A 17664-nucleotide genomic window follows, 5' to 3' on the forward strand; every position below is an offset into this window, starting at 1 on the left:
ATACAAAGGTAAGTTAATAATTTCACATGGATTAGGGAATTGAAATAAATAAACTAGTTTGGTCTGTTATTAGGAAAAAAGAAAAATCTGACCCAAGAACTAAAGGTAAATGTTTAGGTTTGCATAGAATTTTTAGAGCAATTCTCCCAATCTAATTTGGGTAGTGTAAATAAAACAATAAATTTTAAAATTTAAAAGACAATAAAATTTATCATAAATTCACTTAAAACAATAATACTACCAACACCACCAATGAATTCTTAGAATTCTCTTGATTGAAAAAATATCAAACTTTTAATGACTTTGAAATCACGAATTCAAGTCTCCTGATTCAAAAAAACTATCAAACTTTTAAAGACTTTGAGACGAGTTCAAGGCGCGAACAGCAAAAAAGACTATGATAGACCCAATATAATTTGATCCTTATTTTGATTGGAGCTTCTTCTATCCCTTTATTTAGATATAGTTTATGAACATAGATTAACTAAATTACAAAAGTAAAAGAACATCATGTTCATTATGAGGCGGGTTTACTATAAAACCAAATTGCATGAGGAGCCATTACAATTTTTTGCTTCTTGAAAGCTGAAGTTAACAGCAAAAAAGACAACAATCTAAACATGGATTGCTTTACAGCAACTCTACTCAATTGGCATAAACCGAAGTTGCATTCAGCCAAACGACCTTCACCTTTAAGCTCTACTCGGTGCTTAGACGAAATTGTGCTGAAGGAGAAAGACACTAAACGAGAGTTCTACACGGGTTCCATGGTCATTCGATGATTCTGTGCTCTTGGATAGAAGTTGCCAAACATGTAGGGAAGTTGTGATTTGAATCTCCGAAAATGGAATGATGAGACGTGTTACAACACCTCTTTTTCTAATCTCAGAACTGCCATGAAGGCCTCTTGCGGCACATCAACCTTCCCAACTGCTTTCATTCTTTTCTTCCCCTCGGCCTGAAATATAAATAAAAAAGAAACAGTTCGTTAGCTATAAAACTGACTCATTAAAGGTAACTAATATGGGTGAAGTTCACCACAAGCTAAAAGGACTCAGGATCACAGTCACTCGTACAACCCTCGACTGGCGCAACATAAAATAGACAGAACCAACCAGAGTCTATCTTTTCCAACAACATTTCACAGTTCGCAGATCCCATTAAGAGCTTTGTGCCAACTTTTGTAAAATAGGGCAACTTTAGCAACTTCTAGAGAACGAGAGAGACAAAAGAACCCACGAGCCCTTGACTCTCCTACTCGAACTGAAGTAAGCATCTTGGTCAAGCTATGCCCACTTCAAGCGAGCTCATCTTCAGTCAAGTCATACTTCAGCCAAAACTGTGGTGACTTCAAGCGAACTTCAACTGGTACTCACATAGCTATGTTCTTGTGGTTTGAGCCGAATCAATATATTTGGTAATTACTTTTAATTTGTTATAAAAACAACCATGACAATACCCAAAGTCCTAAATTTAGTAAGTTTTAGTAAAGGATTAAGGTCTATCAAAGCATGGGAATAGTGATAAAATCACTCCTGCAGTACCACAACTGATACATATTTAAGAATGCTTAAACGTAAACAAAAGAAGAAAAAATGATCACCTGCTTCTTAAGCAATTTCTTTTTTCTTGATATATCACCACCTAAAACAAAAATTGAAATTAGTTTTGAAGCAAATACATAGTGAAATCGAGTTTGATTATTCAACAAGAAGATGGATGTTAGATTGTCAGATAGTTATGAAACTGAGATGGTCAAGTTCAAGAATGATAATCAAAGGGATGAAGCTTACAAATTAAGTTCACTGTTTCTTTACATACCATAACATTTTGAAAGTACATCCTTCCGAATGGCAGATAAAGATTCACTGGCGATCACTTTCGTCCCAATGCATGCCTAGCCATAAAGGATATTTTTTTGTGCAAGTTAGCAGCAGCAGAAAACAAGATGAAAGTGAAATGTCCAAAGGTAGTCCATGTTAAAAGCTTGTAGAATATATCTGCAGCTGTCATGTTAGATCATACGTTGTACTAGGATTTTTTTTCTAATCGAAAAGAATATTTTTCTTAAGTTAAAAATATTCATCAAAGAGTAACTCAAAACAACTCATTTTAGATTTTTTTTTTAAAAAAAAAAAAGGCAACAGGAGCATCCTAGAATCTCAAAAAGAATATTTTTTTAAAGTTAAAATAACAAAAAAAAATTGTTAAAAGAGACAATTTGAGTTTCTTTAAAACAACCATCTTTCATCAACCCAGTTCAACTCAAATAATAATACAGGAGTAATAAATCTTTGTATAGAATTGGTTCTTAGGAATCTGTTGATAGTTCTTTTTATAAAAATGATTTAAGTTTTAGCCACCACAAGAATTTTAAAAGAAAAAAAAAGGTAGATTTCACCAAAGAGAAGATACTTTGAAAATAAAAATTAAAAAAAAAAAAAACTACATGATCCGAAAAAAAGGTGCGCCCATTCAGAAATTTGCCAAATTAAATCACAATCAGCAACATTGGGAACCAAGACAGCCAAACACTTCAATTTAAACATGAAGTAGCGATGGCATGCAGAGTTTGGTATATAATACCTGAATCGGAATTTTGAACATTTGTCTTGGTATCAGTTCCTTCAATTTCTGAGTTAGAGCCCTCCCAACAGCATAAGCCTGGAGATTTAGAACTTACTCTAGATTGGTAAGAGATGATGCAAAGTTAAAAAACAAAAAAATAATATTGATGAAAATAAAAATGAATAATTTTTAACAGGGCGAATTCAGAAGTGCAGAAATGTCTACAGCAAATTCAAGCTTTACTTAATTGTACACATTACAAAATAATAAATTGTAATCTCAAAAATTTTAATGTAGGTTAATGAAGTATCTATGATTAGACAAAATTATGATTACAGTGAAATGCCAATTATACAAAAAAAACATGTTTTAAATGACCAATAATTCTCTCATTATAAATCAAAGCTCATAACAGATTTCATGAATGCATTGCTTGAGTGGATGCAGCTATATTGGATTCTCAAAACCAGTTAATCAGATAAACGTGATCCAGAGTGTCATTTAAATTTATAATTGATGAAATTAACATAAAAGTTGAGGTTATGTGGTTGACTTCCCTTACTTGATTCCAATACAAAGAAACTTATAAATATGATTTTTGACAAACAAGCCTTCTGTTTAATGAACATATTATTGTATAAATAATTTGCCTGAAGATTGATTAGCCTAAATTCCAAAAGAGAAAATTGAGAACATGTAAGAAACGAAAGTGAGCATTTACCAACAATAAGTGGAAACATAAAAACCTCATATCACCTTATCTTTATGCACAATCGTTGATAATGGTTCCACAGGCTCACCATTAATCTGGACATCAAGCTTTACTAAGTCACTTTCCCTGTACCTGCAAATTGAATGTTTACCATGCAGAAATATTTTCCTTTAGTCGGCTGAAATGCCGTGAGTATATGTACATAATAGAATTTGATATGTGGACAAAACTTCAAGATTTGTGCTCCTTATATGCTCTTCTCACACAACTTTCGCCATCAAACAATGATCTATGCAACCAATTGGGTTGTGCAGGTTTCCCAATCTGGGATTTCTAGGGAATGAGTGGACAATTTCAATCAAGAACAGTGTCAACAGAGCATTAAGACCCAACTATTTGTATTAAATGAGATACTTTCCCATCAACACTAATTGAAAATCATAGTTTTAACTATAAAGAACACAGATTTAAGAATGTCAATTAATTATGTGAACATGATGTTACTCATCAAACTGAGTATGTCATTAATAAATATTTCTAAAGTATTCCAAGAGCTTGACCATAACAAACTTTGTTCTTTGATTTTAGCTATATAATTCCTCTTTCTTATGGCAATGAAAGAAGATATGGACTAGACATATCTGCTTTTAGTCACAGCAAAAAGATATCCTGAAAGGATAAATAAATCAGCACCATAGAGATGCATACCCTACAAAAGAGTATTCCATGCTAGCATATCCCTTGGTTCTCGACTTCAGTTGATCAAAGAAATCACCAACCATCTGTAAATGAAACAAAAATGGTGAATTTAGCAAAATCAGCCAACAATATGATACGTCAAAGTACAAAATTTAGATACTAGTGCAGGACATCAAAAAATGCAGCGCCAAAGCAAATTAGAATCTTCTACAATATTAAATACATGTTACATCACAAAGTTTACACCCTATTGATAAAAAAGCTTCTATTAACTATTGATAAACTATTTTAATGGTCTATGTGAAAAGGCACAGGTCGGTTCCAGATCCAGAAAAGGTAAACAAATAGTAAACAACTTAAAGTACATAGAAAAAAACAGAAATATTACTATGAAGAGAGCATGTTAGAGTGGTAAACTTATAAATCAAATACCTCAGCAAGTGGTAAATGATAAACGAGTGAGGCTCTATTCTGTGTGATATAGTTCATTTCTTTGAATTCACCCCTTCTTTCTTGACCAAGTTCCATAAGAGACCCAATATATTCCTTTGGAGTAAGCATTTCAATCTAGAAACACAACCTTGGATTGATGACATGATTTGGTATATAAAATGAATTATTTTGTTCAAAAGATTGAGTAGAAAATAATGAAAGCAATGGGTAAAGGAAGAACCTTAACAAATGGTTCTTCAATGGATTTTCTCTTTCCAGGTTCTGGAAGTAAAGAAGGATTCGAGCACTCAATCTATACCCAAAAATAATAATAATAAAAAACATTAAATTTTGCTTACTCATGATATGAAGAATTTATAAGAGAACAAGCCATAATAGCACAACAAATTCAGAATGAAGATACACAAAATCAAGACATCTTGTGGACAAGTAGAAAAACATAGCCTTGTTCTTCCTTTATAGGGAGTTGACTAAAAGAAAAACTTCACCAGAACCCATTTATTCTTCCCTCATTGAGTTTGGCTACAAATTATTTAGATCAAATTAACATTCTAACCAAAATGATGTAGATAAGTCAATTGTGTCATATTTGGCGAATATTTGTATTATCTAACCAGTAACCTCACGGTTCCATAGTTGCAGTTCCACTGTACCATGAAAATAAGATCTCATTGTTCCACTACCAATCATCAGATTCTAGATGTTCAAAACATAGGTTTGAAACAAATATTTCATTCTGTATTTTCAAATATGAGAATAATAGTGCATTTCTAGCCTCAGGCTCCTACAATTTATAGTTGAAGGACCAGAAAGCTTTGTCCAAGAAGTCTTCAAAACACTAATTATGATAAGATCTGAAATTAACAGCACATTCCTTTTCTAGAAGAAAGCCAAAACGGCTGTAATGACAAGATCATTACTTACCGTCCCTTGAAGCTTCCAGAGAAGCTAAAATGTATTATATATAACCATCCTGAATCCACTAATTTTCTAAAAAGGCAAAGATACACCAAAAATTACAAAATCAACCCCCCATTCTGAAACCCACTTTCTACCATCATATGCCAGTAGTAAAGTAAAAAAGTTTTAGCAAGACCGCTTATATGAAGGACCAAGCATTAACTTTTATAATATGCTGGTAGTAAAGTAAAAAAGTTTTAGCAAGACCAATTATGAAGAGGACCAAGAATGAACTTTTATAATATAAGGTCATTCCCTATTCTTCTCCTGACATCAACAATTTGGTTACTAGTACTGCAAGGTATATAAATGTGGACTAGAACTGGACTATGGGGTTTATGGAAGATAGCCAATCATTTTCAGAGTATTTGGTTCTCTACCATTTGCCAGCATAGATGTTTATAAATGAAGCATCATCCTAGGAAAAACAAATTTTAGAGTCTCCAACATGTGACAACATTAGTCTAGATACAAATTTTGACAGGTTCATGCCAAATAATACAACCAATACTCCATTCGATATCACAGAAAGAAAAAAAAAAAAAAAAAAAAGCAATATTATCACTATCACAAAGGATTGACAGATATCTTAAACCATGGATAGAAGACTAAGAATTTTGCCACCCCTGTCCAATGGCCCAAGCAAACTCTCTACATATTTTTTTTCACATTAAGTAATTTGTGTATGTCCTTCATGTTCACTATGGGTACCTTTTTCAGCATTTGTTCTTGGTTGAATTTCCTTTTAAGCTAATCTATAGTCAAGAAACTGAATAACACATACAATTAAGTTGTTTACTAATATGAAAGGTTATCTTATAATTTGACTATTTCAGAGGATTTGAATTATTTTTCTCATAGACAAGAAGTTCAAGCTTAAAACCGTAGAAAATGTTATCATGAAACCACATGTTTATATTAAACAACCTTGAAGATTATAGTCTAAACTTTTTTGAAGTTTTTATATTCAACTAAATATCTGATGGCAAAAAAAGTAGGTTAAAAATTTTGAAAAAAAAAAACAAGTTCAGGGAAGAGAATGGAAGACAGTTCTAGACAAAAAAATGTACAAAAGAAATTTAAATAGAAAAAAAAACTAAATGTGTCAGAATATTTTCTATGACATAGAGAAAGGATCAGGAAACGTACAGTTTTTCCATCCATACAATTGACTCTGTAAACAACACTAGGGGCAGTTGTTATCAAGGTAAGGTTATACTCCCTCTCAAGTCTTTCCTACAATATGTAATATATTTCATCCTATAAGTGATGACAATTTGCATAGGGAGAAAAGTCATACTGTTAAATACTCATGGAATTAGAAAAGGATGTAATGACAAGAAGTTTGGCCGAACCTGAACAATTTCCATGTGGAGTAAACCGAGAAAACCACAACGAAAACCAAAGCCCATAGCACTTGAAGTTTCAGGTTCAAACTACAGTGATGCAAGTATAAACAGGCAATAAACTGAAAGGTCTGATGATAAATTTTACCACAATGCATATTGAACAACTAGGGAAGAAAGGGGACATATTTAATAGGAGCTAGAAATCTAAAAGAAGATTCAAAGTAATATCATAAACTTCTGCCAACAGGAAGCTATGCACCTTCAGTGCTGCATCATTTAGTTGAAGTTTTTCCAATGCATCACGCAACTCAGGGAACCTATTGAAAAATCATTGAAGCCAAGACTAACTCAAAATTTGAAGTCAAGAAAGGAAGCTTGAACGGTAGTAAAGGGTCATACTGATCAGCATCAACAGGAAACAGACCACAGAACACCATTGGTGTAGCTTCCTCGTAACCTGGCAAAGAACTTTCAGCTCTTCTTCCAAATTGAGTGATTGTATCACCAACCCTGGCATCTGCAACTGATCTTATTGAAGCAGAAAGGTATCCCACCTATGAAAGCATAATCATTAAATAGAATCTTTCAGTGTGCACACATTTAGCTGCTAGTCAAGAAACATTCAGGAAAAGTGACTGCCAAGATAATTCAGTTAGCAATCAGAGGGCAAATATAATCAAAGAAATCTACTGCAAGCTCAAAAAATCCTTGAAGGCCAAACCCACACTGTTGAATGAGAGACCTAAGCCTACCCTAGATAATGAAAATTGAAGCCACAGAGATGAGAATATCTGTGGGGCCGCAAACATGACACCAATATGGAAGCAGAGACCATATTTGATAGAGACACAACAGAAACTCCAGAAGTATCAGAGGAGCATCAGTAAGACATGCAAACCAGCCTTCAAGAAGCACTTGCAAGGCGAGGCTGAGGCATGACGATAGAAACAAGGATGACAACATTAAAGAAGCAGCAGAGAACATAAAGTGTCAAAATGGCAGATGAAAGATGAACATGATGGTTGTGAGTAAACACAAAATGCAGAGTCCAGAACTGAGAAAAAAACACATGAGAGAAGCAGGCATGGGGCAGATGGTTCAAGTTGCAGCTGGCCCAAAACTATCCACAGGGTTAAATTCAAAGAGGTACACAGTACAGACAAATAAAAAGGTCAGTCACTGGGTTCTCCGAAGTCCAACCTAGAATATCTCCTGTTGCAACATCTGAAGAGACAATATAACATGAAGGAAAGTTTCCAAGGGAACATAATCAAGTAATTTAAACCAAAAGGTGTAGTATTGTCACAGAATTATTGTTTCCAATTGTCAATGCAACTCCTTGTGCAGGTATATTTGCTGACAACAATCATTTTCCTGGTCATGCATGTCATAGCAAAATCACAGTGGAAAACAATAAAAAGGCAACTCCCTGTATTATTCTTACGAGTCGTACTCACATGCAATGTGAAAGGGAAGGGGTTTCCAAGTGATAGATGAAATTTTCATACAACTTGCTGTTCACGAGATGGGTATGAATTTCATTAGTTGTGACAGTGGAATGTATGCATCTCTGCCGGAAACTATTTGCAATTCCATAACTGGCCAATGACTCAAGTGGTAAAACTAGGCACCAAAAACTTGTAAAATGCATTGAGGGTCAGACCAATTGCTTTCAATTGAAAAATGTCTTCTCATGCAAGAAAGGATGATATATGAAAATAAATGAGGATATTTCTGATATGTACACTTAGAAGGATCATACTTGACATGTTTCACTCCTTACAAAATTGATGATTGACTAGCTACTTCCCCACTTGATTGTGTCAAAGTCCTTGTCGATGTAAGCAACTACTTTCTTTATTCAAGAGGAACCCTATATTTGCATGTAAAGTCTCCACCAATCATTACTATGACAGAGTGGCTATAGTTCACAACCCGATATTTGTAGTTCCATTGAGATCACACACGAGACAATTTTTCCTTGCCACTGCCACATTGAGTTCACCCTCACTAAATCTTTCCTTCAACTGCAACATCTGCATTGCACTTTCTGTTGCCCCTCTACATCTTTCTAGCCTCCAATGTTTCAGTCTCACATATCTTTTATCATCTTTACAAAGTCAGTTATCATTTCCTAAAATTCACTGCCATAAATTCAATAAAGATACTAAGATACTATATAAGGTTGTCTTCAAAAGTTCAAATCACCTATTCATGGAACTTAAAGTCAAATTGAATCAGCACCATCTATGATGTTATAAACACTTAAGGGAAATGCTTAGTGCATAAACAGAAACTTTGATGGATACAAAAGCAGATACTATCTTGAAACACATTCCATAAGTGAAAATTACCTCACCGGCATATAGTTCATTGACTTGCATTTGATTGGGTGAGAGGACACCAATTTCATCAGCATAATAATCCTGAAATTTCATGGAAAACGGACTACAAAAAGTTCCAAAAGTAAAAAACTAGTAGCCTAATAGCATGCACAGAAAAGAATTGCATACATCTGAGTAGGTAATAATCCAGCAAATAGTCTTTTGAAAGATAACAAGGCAGATAATTCAATACCTGCAACTTTCTAATTTCTCCATCTTACAAACAAGAAATAACTGGCAATGAGAATTATGTTTCGGAAGTATAAGGAATTTTCTAATTCCTTTCTAGAAATTCTTTTTCTTTGATATTTTTAATATTAGAATTCTGTCAACTTGTAAGTCGATGATAGAAACAGACCTCACCATGGTTTAAAATCTCAAGTTGTGCCGAGATTTTGGTACCATATTGTGTCGTGTAAATATAATTTCGATATTTTTTTAATATAAAATATATTAACTAAATATTTTAAAATATAAGATATAAAATAAAATATTATATATATATATATATATATATATATATTAAATTAATGGGATAATTTTATTAAGTTTTAATTAAGCCTATTTAAATTATTTCAATCAGAGATAGGAGTTGATTAAAATTATTAACCTAAGTTAACTAATTAAAGCCTAAGTTAAAAATCACTTGTTCACCTGTTTCACAACGACCGCTGGCGTGCCGGTGTTGTGCAAGTGGGTGAAACGAGATGTTTTACCCGTATTGGTTGAAATGACTTGAGTTTTTAATCCAACACTATGAGTCTATGACTTCTGATTTTTTTTTTTCAAGTCAAACTTGAATACATACTTGACTATCCTTTTTTTGAATATGAAACACCCCAAAGACAAGTGAAAATAAAACCTTGTGAACAACTTGCTACAATGTTCAGTACAACTTTGCTATACTGATCTGAATCCAGACAGATACTAATGGATGTTAAACCACGAGAACATGAAAAGAACATAACAAGTAAAATTAGATCATAAAGGCTTTCTTTTTTTACAATTTACTACTTAAAATCAAGTAAAATCTAGGAATTCAATTAGTTTAGTAGGAAGTAACCTCTTTAATATTCATCTTCACACCAAAAAGAAAGTCTAATGTTTACGCATGAACAATATCCCACTATAACTTGCAATTGATGGCAATGTGTCCATTTATTGAGGCCAACTAATATATCCCTACATAAGCCATTTCAGTAATAGAAGAATGCAACATTGAATTTTACCTTCCCACTGGCAATGAAATATATTCTGTCACCTTTCTTTATATTTCCATCAACAACACGAAAATATACAATCACTCCTCTGTAGGGATCGTAATAACTGGAAAGGAACAAGGGAATGGTATTGGAATTAGCCATGTGAATTTGTAAATGACAAAAATTATACATCTTGCCACTTTATCAATAGTCAAGACCATTACCCAATAGAATGACTTAATGGCATCAGCAACTCAAGGAAGACAAGGTATTTTAAAATCATTTTTCACTGAATGAGGAATATGCAGCCTCCATATGCAGTTTAATTATTAAAAAACATTTAATTCATTTGAGCAAGGGGAGCCTTGATGCAACGGTAAAATTGCTGCCATGTGACGTAGAGGTCACGGGTTCGAGTCTTGTAAACAGCCTCTTACAAAGTAGTGTAAACCCCACATTGGCGGGAGCTTCGTGCACCTGACTGCCCTTTATTTAATTCATTTGAGCCTATTTAAATTGAACTAAATTGACTTTGAATTCTGAGCTATGCTACTTGGTAGCTTTCAACTTGTATGTGATAATTTGAACACTTGTTTGCAAGTGATAAACACTTCAGAAGTTAAATATTTTTTAAATTCATACATGATCTATTAATATCAAGTTCCAAAGGCATCATACGTGCAAAGATCAATGCAGGTCGATGTATCTAGATATGTTTTTCTGGTACACTATGGTATGTTTACCTTTGTTGGGGCAAGCTGCTCAAACCATATGAAGTTAAACAAATGAGGCAAGGACCGCAAGGTACAAGGTTGTCAAGGAATATTTAGTAGCCTCGGATGAGAAATCATCCTCCTCGCTCCAATAACATTCACATGTTATTGCATGTGGCAAATAATCTCATAGAATTTTAGCATTTGGTGGATTTGACTAGAAATTAACTCTTAGGCCAAAATTAACGACTATGAGATCAAAGTTGAACAATCATAATGCTCTATTTCTGAGATGTTTTGAAGTGATTGCCAAAGCTATCAAGTATACAATCCACTAGTCTTCGCTTAATCAAACTCAATCTTGTTACTAGCATCCATCTTCACATTAGTTTAAGTACCATCCCTTGTGTGGTAGAAAGCTCACCATGAATGTATTTAGGTGCAAGGTGCAGCATCCAACTAATTATTATGGATGAATTTGGGTATTGCATAGAAATGTGCTGAAGACAGCACTGAGAAGAAGGGCAAGAAGGAACTGGAAATGTAAGAGGAGAGCAGCATGAATGCACAAAACAAAGGTTGGGTAAGTAGAAGGTAGACAAACCTGAGGAAGTACAACTCAAGGTACTATAGTACAACAACAAATCATACAGAGTTGAAGCCCCTAAACAGAGATAGCAAGTGTAAGTAGGAAAAGACATCGATTCAATTAATGAAGGGGGAGTGTTTATGACAGAAGGTATGGAGTAGGTAGATGAGTTGGAGGATGGATTAAGATGATGGGGAAGAAGAGGAGGGTGAGAAGAGGAACAAAATGATGTTGAGAGAGGTGCACACTGGAACCACCTCCTACTTCCAAGCTTCCCTGGATTGGAAAAGGGCAACCTTCCACAACAGAAATGTTATCTAGTTTTAATATTCAATCAAAATATTTTCAAGAAGTAAGTTTTTTTCTAGGGTTCTAATACTGATCCTGTTGGTATTGTCATTTTGTCAGATAGTGAAACAAGACATATTACCTGGCATTAAATGACAGAGTAATGGAATATGAATATAAGTTCACACCTGATTATTTCGTCCAATAATGGTTCCTATTTGAACCAGTACCTTAAACCATGATTTATTCTCCTTATTGAAGTAGAACTAAACAACTTGATTTAGACATTTAGCTCATCCATCACTAAGATTAACAAAATGGAAGTACATAGATACATTTATGTAATTTTATTTTGATACTAAATCATAAGTTGGAGGAATGGTTCATTCACAATGTAAATGAGGTCAGTAATGAAATTCCAAGCTCAAATGGCCATTAACTTGGTGCGAGCACCAGAGTAGAGAAATAGCTTTTATCTACAAAAAAAATGTTTTATTAACTAGAAAAGGAAAAGGTATAGGGTTATGTCATTTGCAAGTTCCCCTAGAGCAAGCAGCAATCTCTCTGTTGCTCAGAAGACAAGCAAAAGAAAATAGAAGCATATTACATAATCTCTAACAATTGGACTCTTCAACCATGTCCGACATGGACACTCCAAGTCCAAACTCAACATTCCTCTTGATAATGTGTAACAAACTATAGAAATACCATGTCAAACACTCAAATCGACACCCATATTGAATAATCATACTCGAGTCCTAGTAACATAGTTACATTTTATATCTTAATAGCAAGGAAACAAAGGGGTCAACCACAAACAACAAAAATATCGGAAAAAGTTAACAAACATAAATTAAAAAAATAAAAAGTAATTATGTTCAAAATCTGTAGTCACCTATCAAATATAAGAGCTCTCATAGGGCTTTCTGAGGTATCCTTTGGAGGAGGAATCCTTGTTATAATAGCATTTAAAATTTCAGTTATACCAATACCCTCCTATAAACAGATCAACACGAGGTTAAGTGATCTACATTTCTCATTGAAGAAAACATGGGACATCCTACTATGTCCAACAAATAATTATGACTTTTTATGATCAAATAATCAGTTCAGACACAAACAAACAAACCTTTGCTGAACAGTGAATCGCATTACTGCAGTCTAGCCCAATAATCTGCAAAAGGAGAATATCAGAGATCATAGGTAAAGGGTAGAGAAGGTTGTATTAGAGTAGTATCTGGAAAGTTCATTACAGGTAACAAACTTACTGAGGACAAGATTTAAGTATGAGAAACAAGCATTCCTTCACAAACCTCTTCAATCTCCTGTGCAATGCGATCAGGTTCAGCACCTGGTAGATCTATTTTATTCAAAACCTACATCAAGACAAATACATTTTTTTCTGATTATGAATCTCAAATCAAGTGCATGTAAAACGATAATCAACAGAAAATTCAATTAAAACTGAAAATTAATTATCTCTAAGGATAACTTCTTTTTTAAAGGAAAAAGAAAAATCAATCTTGAAGGATAATTTGTTGTTGCCTGATCTTAGAGATTTGACAAGCATCCAAGAAAGTCACAATTTCAAACATTTGTTGATCATTCTTGAATAGATGCTGAATACAGAAGTTTGAAGGAGTCCACTTGCCCAAGAACTTAGTTCTTATCATCAGAGGCACAGCTAATCGCTTTAACTAGTTAGTACCTCTTTTATCTATTATATGAAGTCAAAATAATATAAGCAGAGTTGTCTACTGGGAAACGAGAATAACAAGAAGGGAAATTATAAGAAAAAATTTTCGAGAGAAACCATGTTCTTTTTTAGAGCTTATTGATGATATGAAACACTTAAAAAGATAGCCTAAGTGTCTACATGGGATGACAGTTGGAAACTGGTCTAAAAGATGTGTTAGAAAGTTGAGAGGACCAATGACGAACTAAGTTGCTTAAGCCAGATTAAGATGTTCCTAAGATGGCCTTCACAAGATTGGTGTTACACTACTACGTAGCAGTACAGGATCCCAAATTACAAGTTCTCGTATCCTGCATGAAAGAATACCTCAGAAGGTTCTCAAAATTCCTCCTCCAATGCGGAAGTCAATCTAACTTAGTGGGGAGAAGTCAACCTAATTAAAACAAGTATAAAAAAGAATGAAAGTTATAAGCTTAGGGAGTATGTTCTTGCAAGGGCATATATGGAAAACTCCTCATCGATTTGATTGATGGATTGACAATCAAAGAGCTTCCAGTTGCAAGCTAGAAAAAAACAGCAATGTAGTGAATGGGTTTAATGAGAAATTACAGTTGGAAGATTTAAGAGATTTAGTAATGCTGACTTCCAATCTATGTAGTAATGCCAAACTATGACCGTATAGAATTATTCTACTGCCTGAAAAATACACCACTTTGGCAACGTTTAGCTTCGGTGGTCCTCCAAAAGATGAGGGTGATATTCGAGAAGTTATGCATTCACTTATTTTTCAAATTGGTGATTCAAGATCAATGGTGACTTCCCTAGCAAACAGCTAATAGATGATCAATGGTGAAGCAAACATAAAGAGCTGAATGAGGTGATCTTACAGGAATTATCTCAAGATTGTTCTCCAAAGCCAGATAAACATTTGCTAAAGTCTGAGCTTCCACTCCCTAAAATGGAAATTATAAATTAGAAATCAAGTTCATAAACAAAAACTTTTACCTGATACAGAAACTGTTAAGCTTTTGTGGAATTGATTAATGATAAATTGACAACAGCATAGAGAAGGAATTTTTAGGTCTAATTAAAAGCTTAGTCCAACTCTTATCGTCATTCAAGAAATTCAATTCTTGTCGGTTGACTATGTACTCTGAAATCTATAATCTGAAAAAGGAAAATGAACCTGTGAAGCATCTACAACCAAAAGGGCTCCTTCACAAGCTGCAAGGGAGCGAGAAACCTAGACACCAGAAAAGAAAACTGTATTAGTGAACCTTGCTACATGAATAGAATCAACATACTTTTCCTGCATAGAAGTCAACTCTCTCTGAAGAAAAAAAATTGTCAAGAATCATGAACAAGTTGAAAGACTGATCCATTTTGTTTCAATAGTCAGAAGTAGATGCATGATTTACAGATGCAGCTCTAAATAGCGAAACTTCAAAGTAAAATTGCATGCTGTTATGAGCATAAATGAATCAAAACATAAATGTTAAACAAAAAATAATGAAAGGTATTTGACTTCAACATACCTCATAAGAGAAGTCAACATGCCCTGGGGTATCAATCAGATTAAGGCAGTAGGGCTCATTGTCTAATACATAACGCATTCGAGCTGCCTACAAAATGAATCATAGAATTTCGTAACAATATGAAGATTATTAGTTTTGTTTGAAAGGAAAAAAAAGGCTGAGATTTTTTGGTTCTTGCAATTTTCATTGAACTTTTCAAAAGAATATTTACATATCAGTAGATGGCTACTAGTGGAGCATCACAATTTGAAGTTGTCATAGAATTTCTTTTTTGATTGTAACAAGATAAGAAAAGATTAACAGATCCAAAGCAGTGACAAGCCATGTCGTGGCAATAGTTGTATTGTATGTGCTGACAAATGCAACCCCTCGTGGTTAACTCTAAGAAACATTTTACACAAAGAGGGAGAATAAGGAAATTTCAGATATCTCACAATTTATACCAATATAAGAATTGGCACAACATTACTGTTCATAGACATCAATTATGTGAAGCAATAGTGGAGGCTTATAAGAAGAAAACATTCAGATATTGAATTGATAATTCACATTAGCAACAAGAAAGCGACAATGCAAAATAATATCAGTAATTCTTCAAAACATTTCAAAATCAAACATCTGAAATTTAACAATTCAAGGATTTGATTTAAGTATCAGCCACGAATAAAAAGTACAATGAATTAACATCATGTTTTTCTTTGTTTGGTTCATTTATGTCTAATCAAGATGATCATACAAAGTGTACCTGTAATTTGATAGTAATTCCTCTTTCTCTTTCTAAATCCATATTATCTAAGAATTGTTCTTTCATCTCCCTCATTTGTACTGTACCAGTCAACTGCAATAGTTTATCCGCCAAGGTTGATTTTCCATGGTCAATGTGTGCAATTATACAAAAGTTTCTAATATTTGATATAGGAACCTGACCACATTGAAAAGAATAAAACTGGCATCAAATAGAAATTTCACAATTCTTTTTTTTTTAAATGAAAAAAGTATAATCCAGTAAAGTAGTTCTGAAGATTAAAACTGGTCAAGTAGGCAATCATTATCTCAGAAGTAAAGCAAACATCAACAACTGCATGGTAAGTTTTGCAATAAGGGAATAGAAAGCATAGATAAAAGCTTCTGGTTGCAGCTTATACGCAGAAAGCATGATAGTCTCAGTTAATATGTTAATTTGGAAGGATAGTTTATGGGTTAGCAAAATTCTAGAATGTACAGAACCATAGGTTAGCAAAATTCTGCAGTAAAACTATGCAATACTAGAATGTTTTCAGCCTTTATGTTATAAAAGATGAGCAATTAGAATAAATTAAAAAAATTAAACTGTGGATGTAAGTATTAGAATTACAAGGGATTTAAACTAAATAAAATAAAAATTTATATTTGAAATGCAATTTCACCAATATTAAAGGAAAAAAGTAAGGACTAAAAAAAATTCAAAAACTAGTCTGTCAATTTGTTTCCATGCAACGCATGCCCAATTGATATGGGAGAATTAGCATGTAGAAACTGTTCTGATTTTGGAAGTGCAAAATGATGTATTCTGCCAAGAATTGACAGAGGGTTCCTTCTCCTTAGTAAGGCTTCAGTCTTTGTCATGTGGAAGTCGGCATTTACGTTTTGCCAATGCATAAGAAAATTAAGTTTACCGGTTGAATATAATCCCTTCTAACCTTGCAAGTAGCATATTCAGAAAATTTGGGTTTTTTCTAATAGTCATTGGGGGGTTATCTTGTGGTCGTTTTGTTTTATTCAAATGTAATTTAATGGAGAAGCACATATAATCACCTTTGCAGTCAGTCTTCAGTGAAATTTGTTATAAGAAGAAAAATGAATTCATCAAGAGCCGTAATTACATCCTTGTTGCTCCTAAGGAATCCAAATTATTATCGTCCAAAAAACACATCTAAACGTAAAAAAAAATGTCAGGGCAAAGACTTAACAAATCAAGGTCATGTCGAATTAGGCGTCCAGCAGAGAATCCCAACAATACAAATGCAAAACCACTCGTCGGAACCGTACCTTCAGCAGACGGTCTCGGCCAGGGTCGTCGACGTTGGGACTAGGAGCATCGGCGGATGTCTTCGATTCCGTTCCAGCGGCACGGCAAAGGACGCGGAGCCTCGGCCGAGGGCCCGAAGAGCCGGCGGAGGGCGAGAAGCTGAGTGAGCAGGAGCAAGAAACGAGGCCAACGGGTAGAAGGGAATCGGAGGCCAGAGAGCGCCTCCTGCGCTGCCGAGGAGCGGAAGAACGGGGGACGAGGGCGACCGGGCGGCAAAGGGTAGCGGCGGACATGGATTCGTAGAAAAGGAAGCGTTATCCACCGCTGCAGTGAAATTGAAGGGATGTTGTTGTATAAATACTCGTTTTTCTTTAGGCCGCACGAAATGGAGATGAGCCGAAGTGGTTATTACTGATATTACATTGTTAATTTTTTCTTCGACTCAAAAACATATGTTTTTATTATTGTTTTTTAATTATAATTATTTCGACCAAAAAAACATGTTATT

General features: G+C 34.1%; 1 protein-coding gene across 4 annotated transcripts; it reads right to left on the bottom strand.

The window, feature by feature from the left end:
- Positions 1–497: 497 nt before the first annotated feature.
- LOC121997616 (translation factor GUF1 homolog, chloroplastic-like) lies at positions 498–17508 on the bottom strand. Of its 4 annotated transcripts, none has more exons than XM_042552123.1 (22): positions 17177–17508; positions 15894–15986; positions 15149–15235; positions 14800–14856; positions 14501–14566; positions 13231–13293; positions 13047–13091; positions 12813–12913; positions 10355–10451; positions 9096–9167; positions 7141–7295; positions 7001–7058; positions 6748–6828; positions 6542–6628; positions 4653–4724; positions 4412–4546; positions 3989–4062; positions 3325–3412; positions 2587–2664; positions 1822–1897; positions 1604–1644; positions 498–958 (listed from the first exon to the last, which is right to left on the bottom strand). In XM_042552123.1, the coding sequence occupies exons 1-22, from the start codon at positions 17447–17449 to the stop codon at positions 863–865; spliced, it is 1995 nt and encodes a 664-aa protein (XP_042408057.1). In that variant the 5' UTR covers positions 17450–17508; the 3' UTR covers positions 498–862. The 4 variants fall into 4 exon arrangements, with proteins under 4 accessions (XP_042408057.1, XP_042408056.1, XP_042408059.1 ...); XM_042552122.1 differs by having other exon boundaries at positions 15894–16070; XM_042552125.1 differs by lacking the exon at positions 10355–10451 and having other exon boundaries at positions 9101–9167; positions 15894–16070.
- Between the last annotated feature and the right edge of the window lie 156 nt (positions 17509–17664).

The sequence above is a fragment of the Zingiber officinale genome, chromosome 6A (genome assembly GCF_018446385.1).
Source record: "Zingiber officinale cultivar Zhangliang chromosome 6A, Zo_v1.1, whole genome shotgun sequence".
Lineage (NCBI taxonomy): Eukaryota > Viridiplantae > Streptophyta > Magnoliopsida > Zingiberales > Zingiberaceae > Zingiber > Zingiber officinale.

What these genes read in the sequence shown, in the direction of transcription:
- LOC121997616 (XM_042552122.1), bottom strand. Translation starts at nt 17,449, where the DNA reads ATGTCCGCCGCTACCCTTTGCCGCCCGGTCGCCCTCGTCCCCCGTTCT. An exon ending in TAAATGATGCAGCACTGAAG is followed by an intron (nt 6,829 to 7,000) that starts GTGCATAGCTTC and finishes GCATCACTGTAG; the next exon opens with TTTGAACCTGAAACTTCAAG. An exon ending in AGAAATTGCTTAAGAAGCAG is followed by an intron (nt 959 to 1,603) that starts GTGATCATTTTT and finishes TTTATATTTCAG; the next exon opens with GCCGAGGGGAAGAAAAGAAT.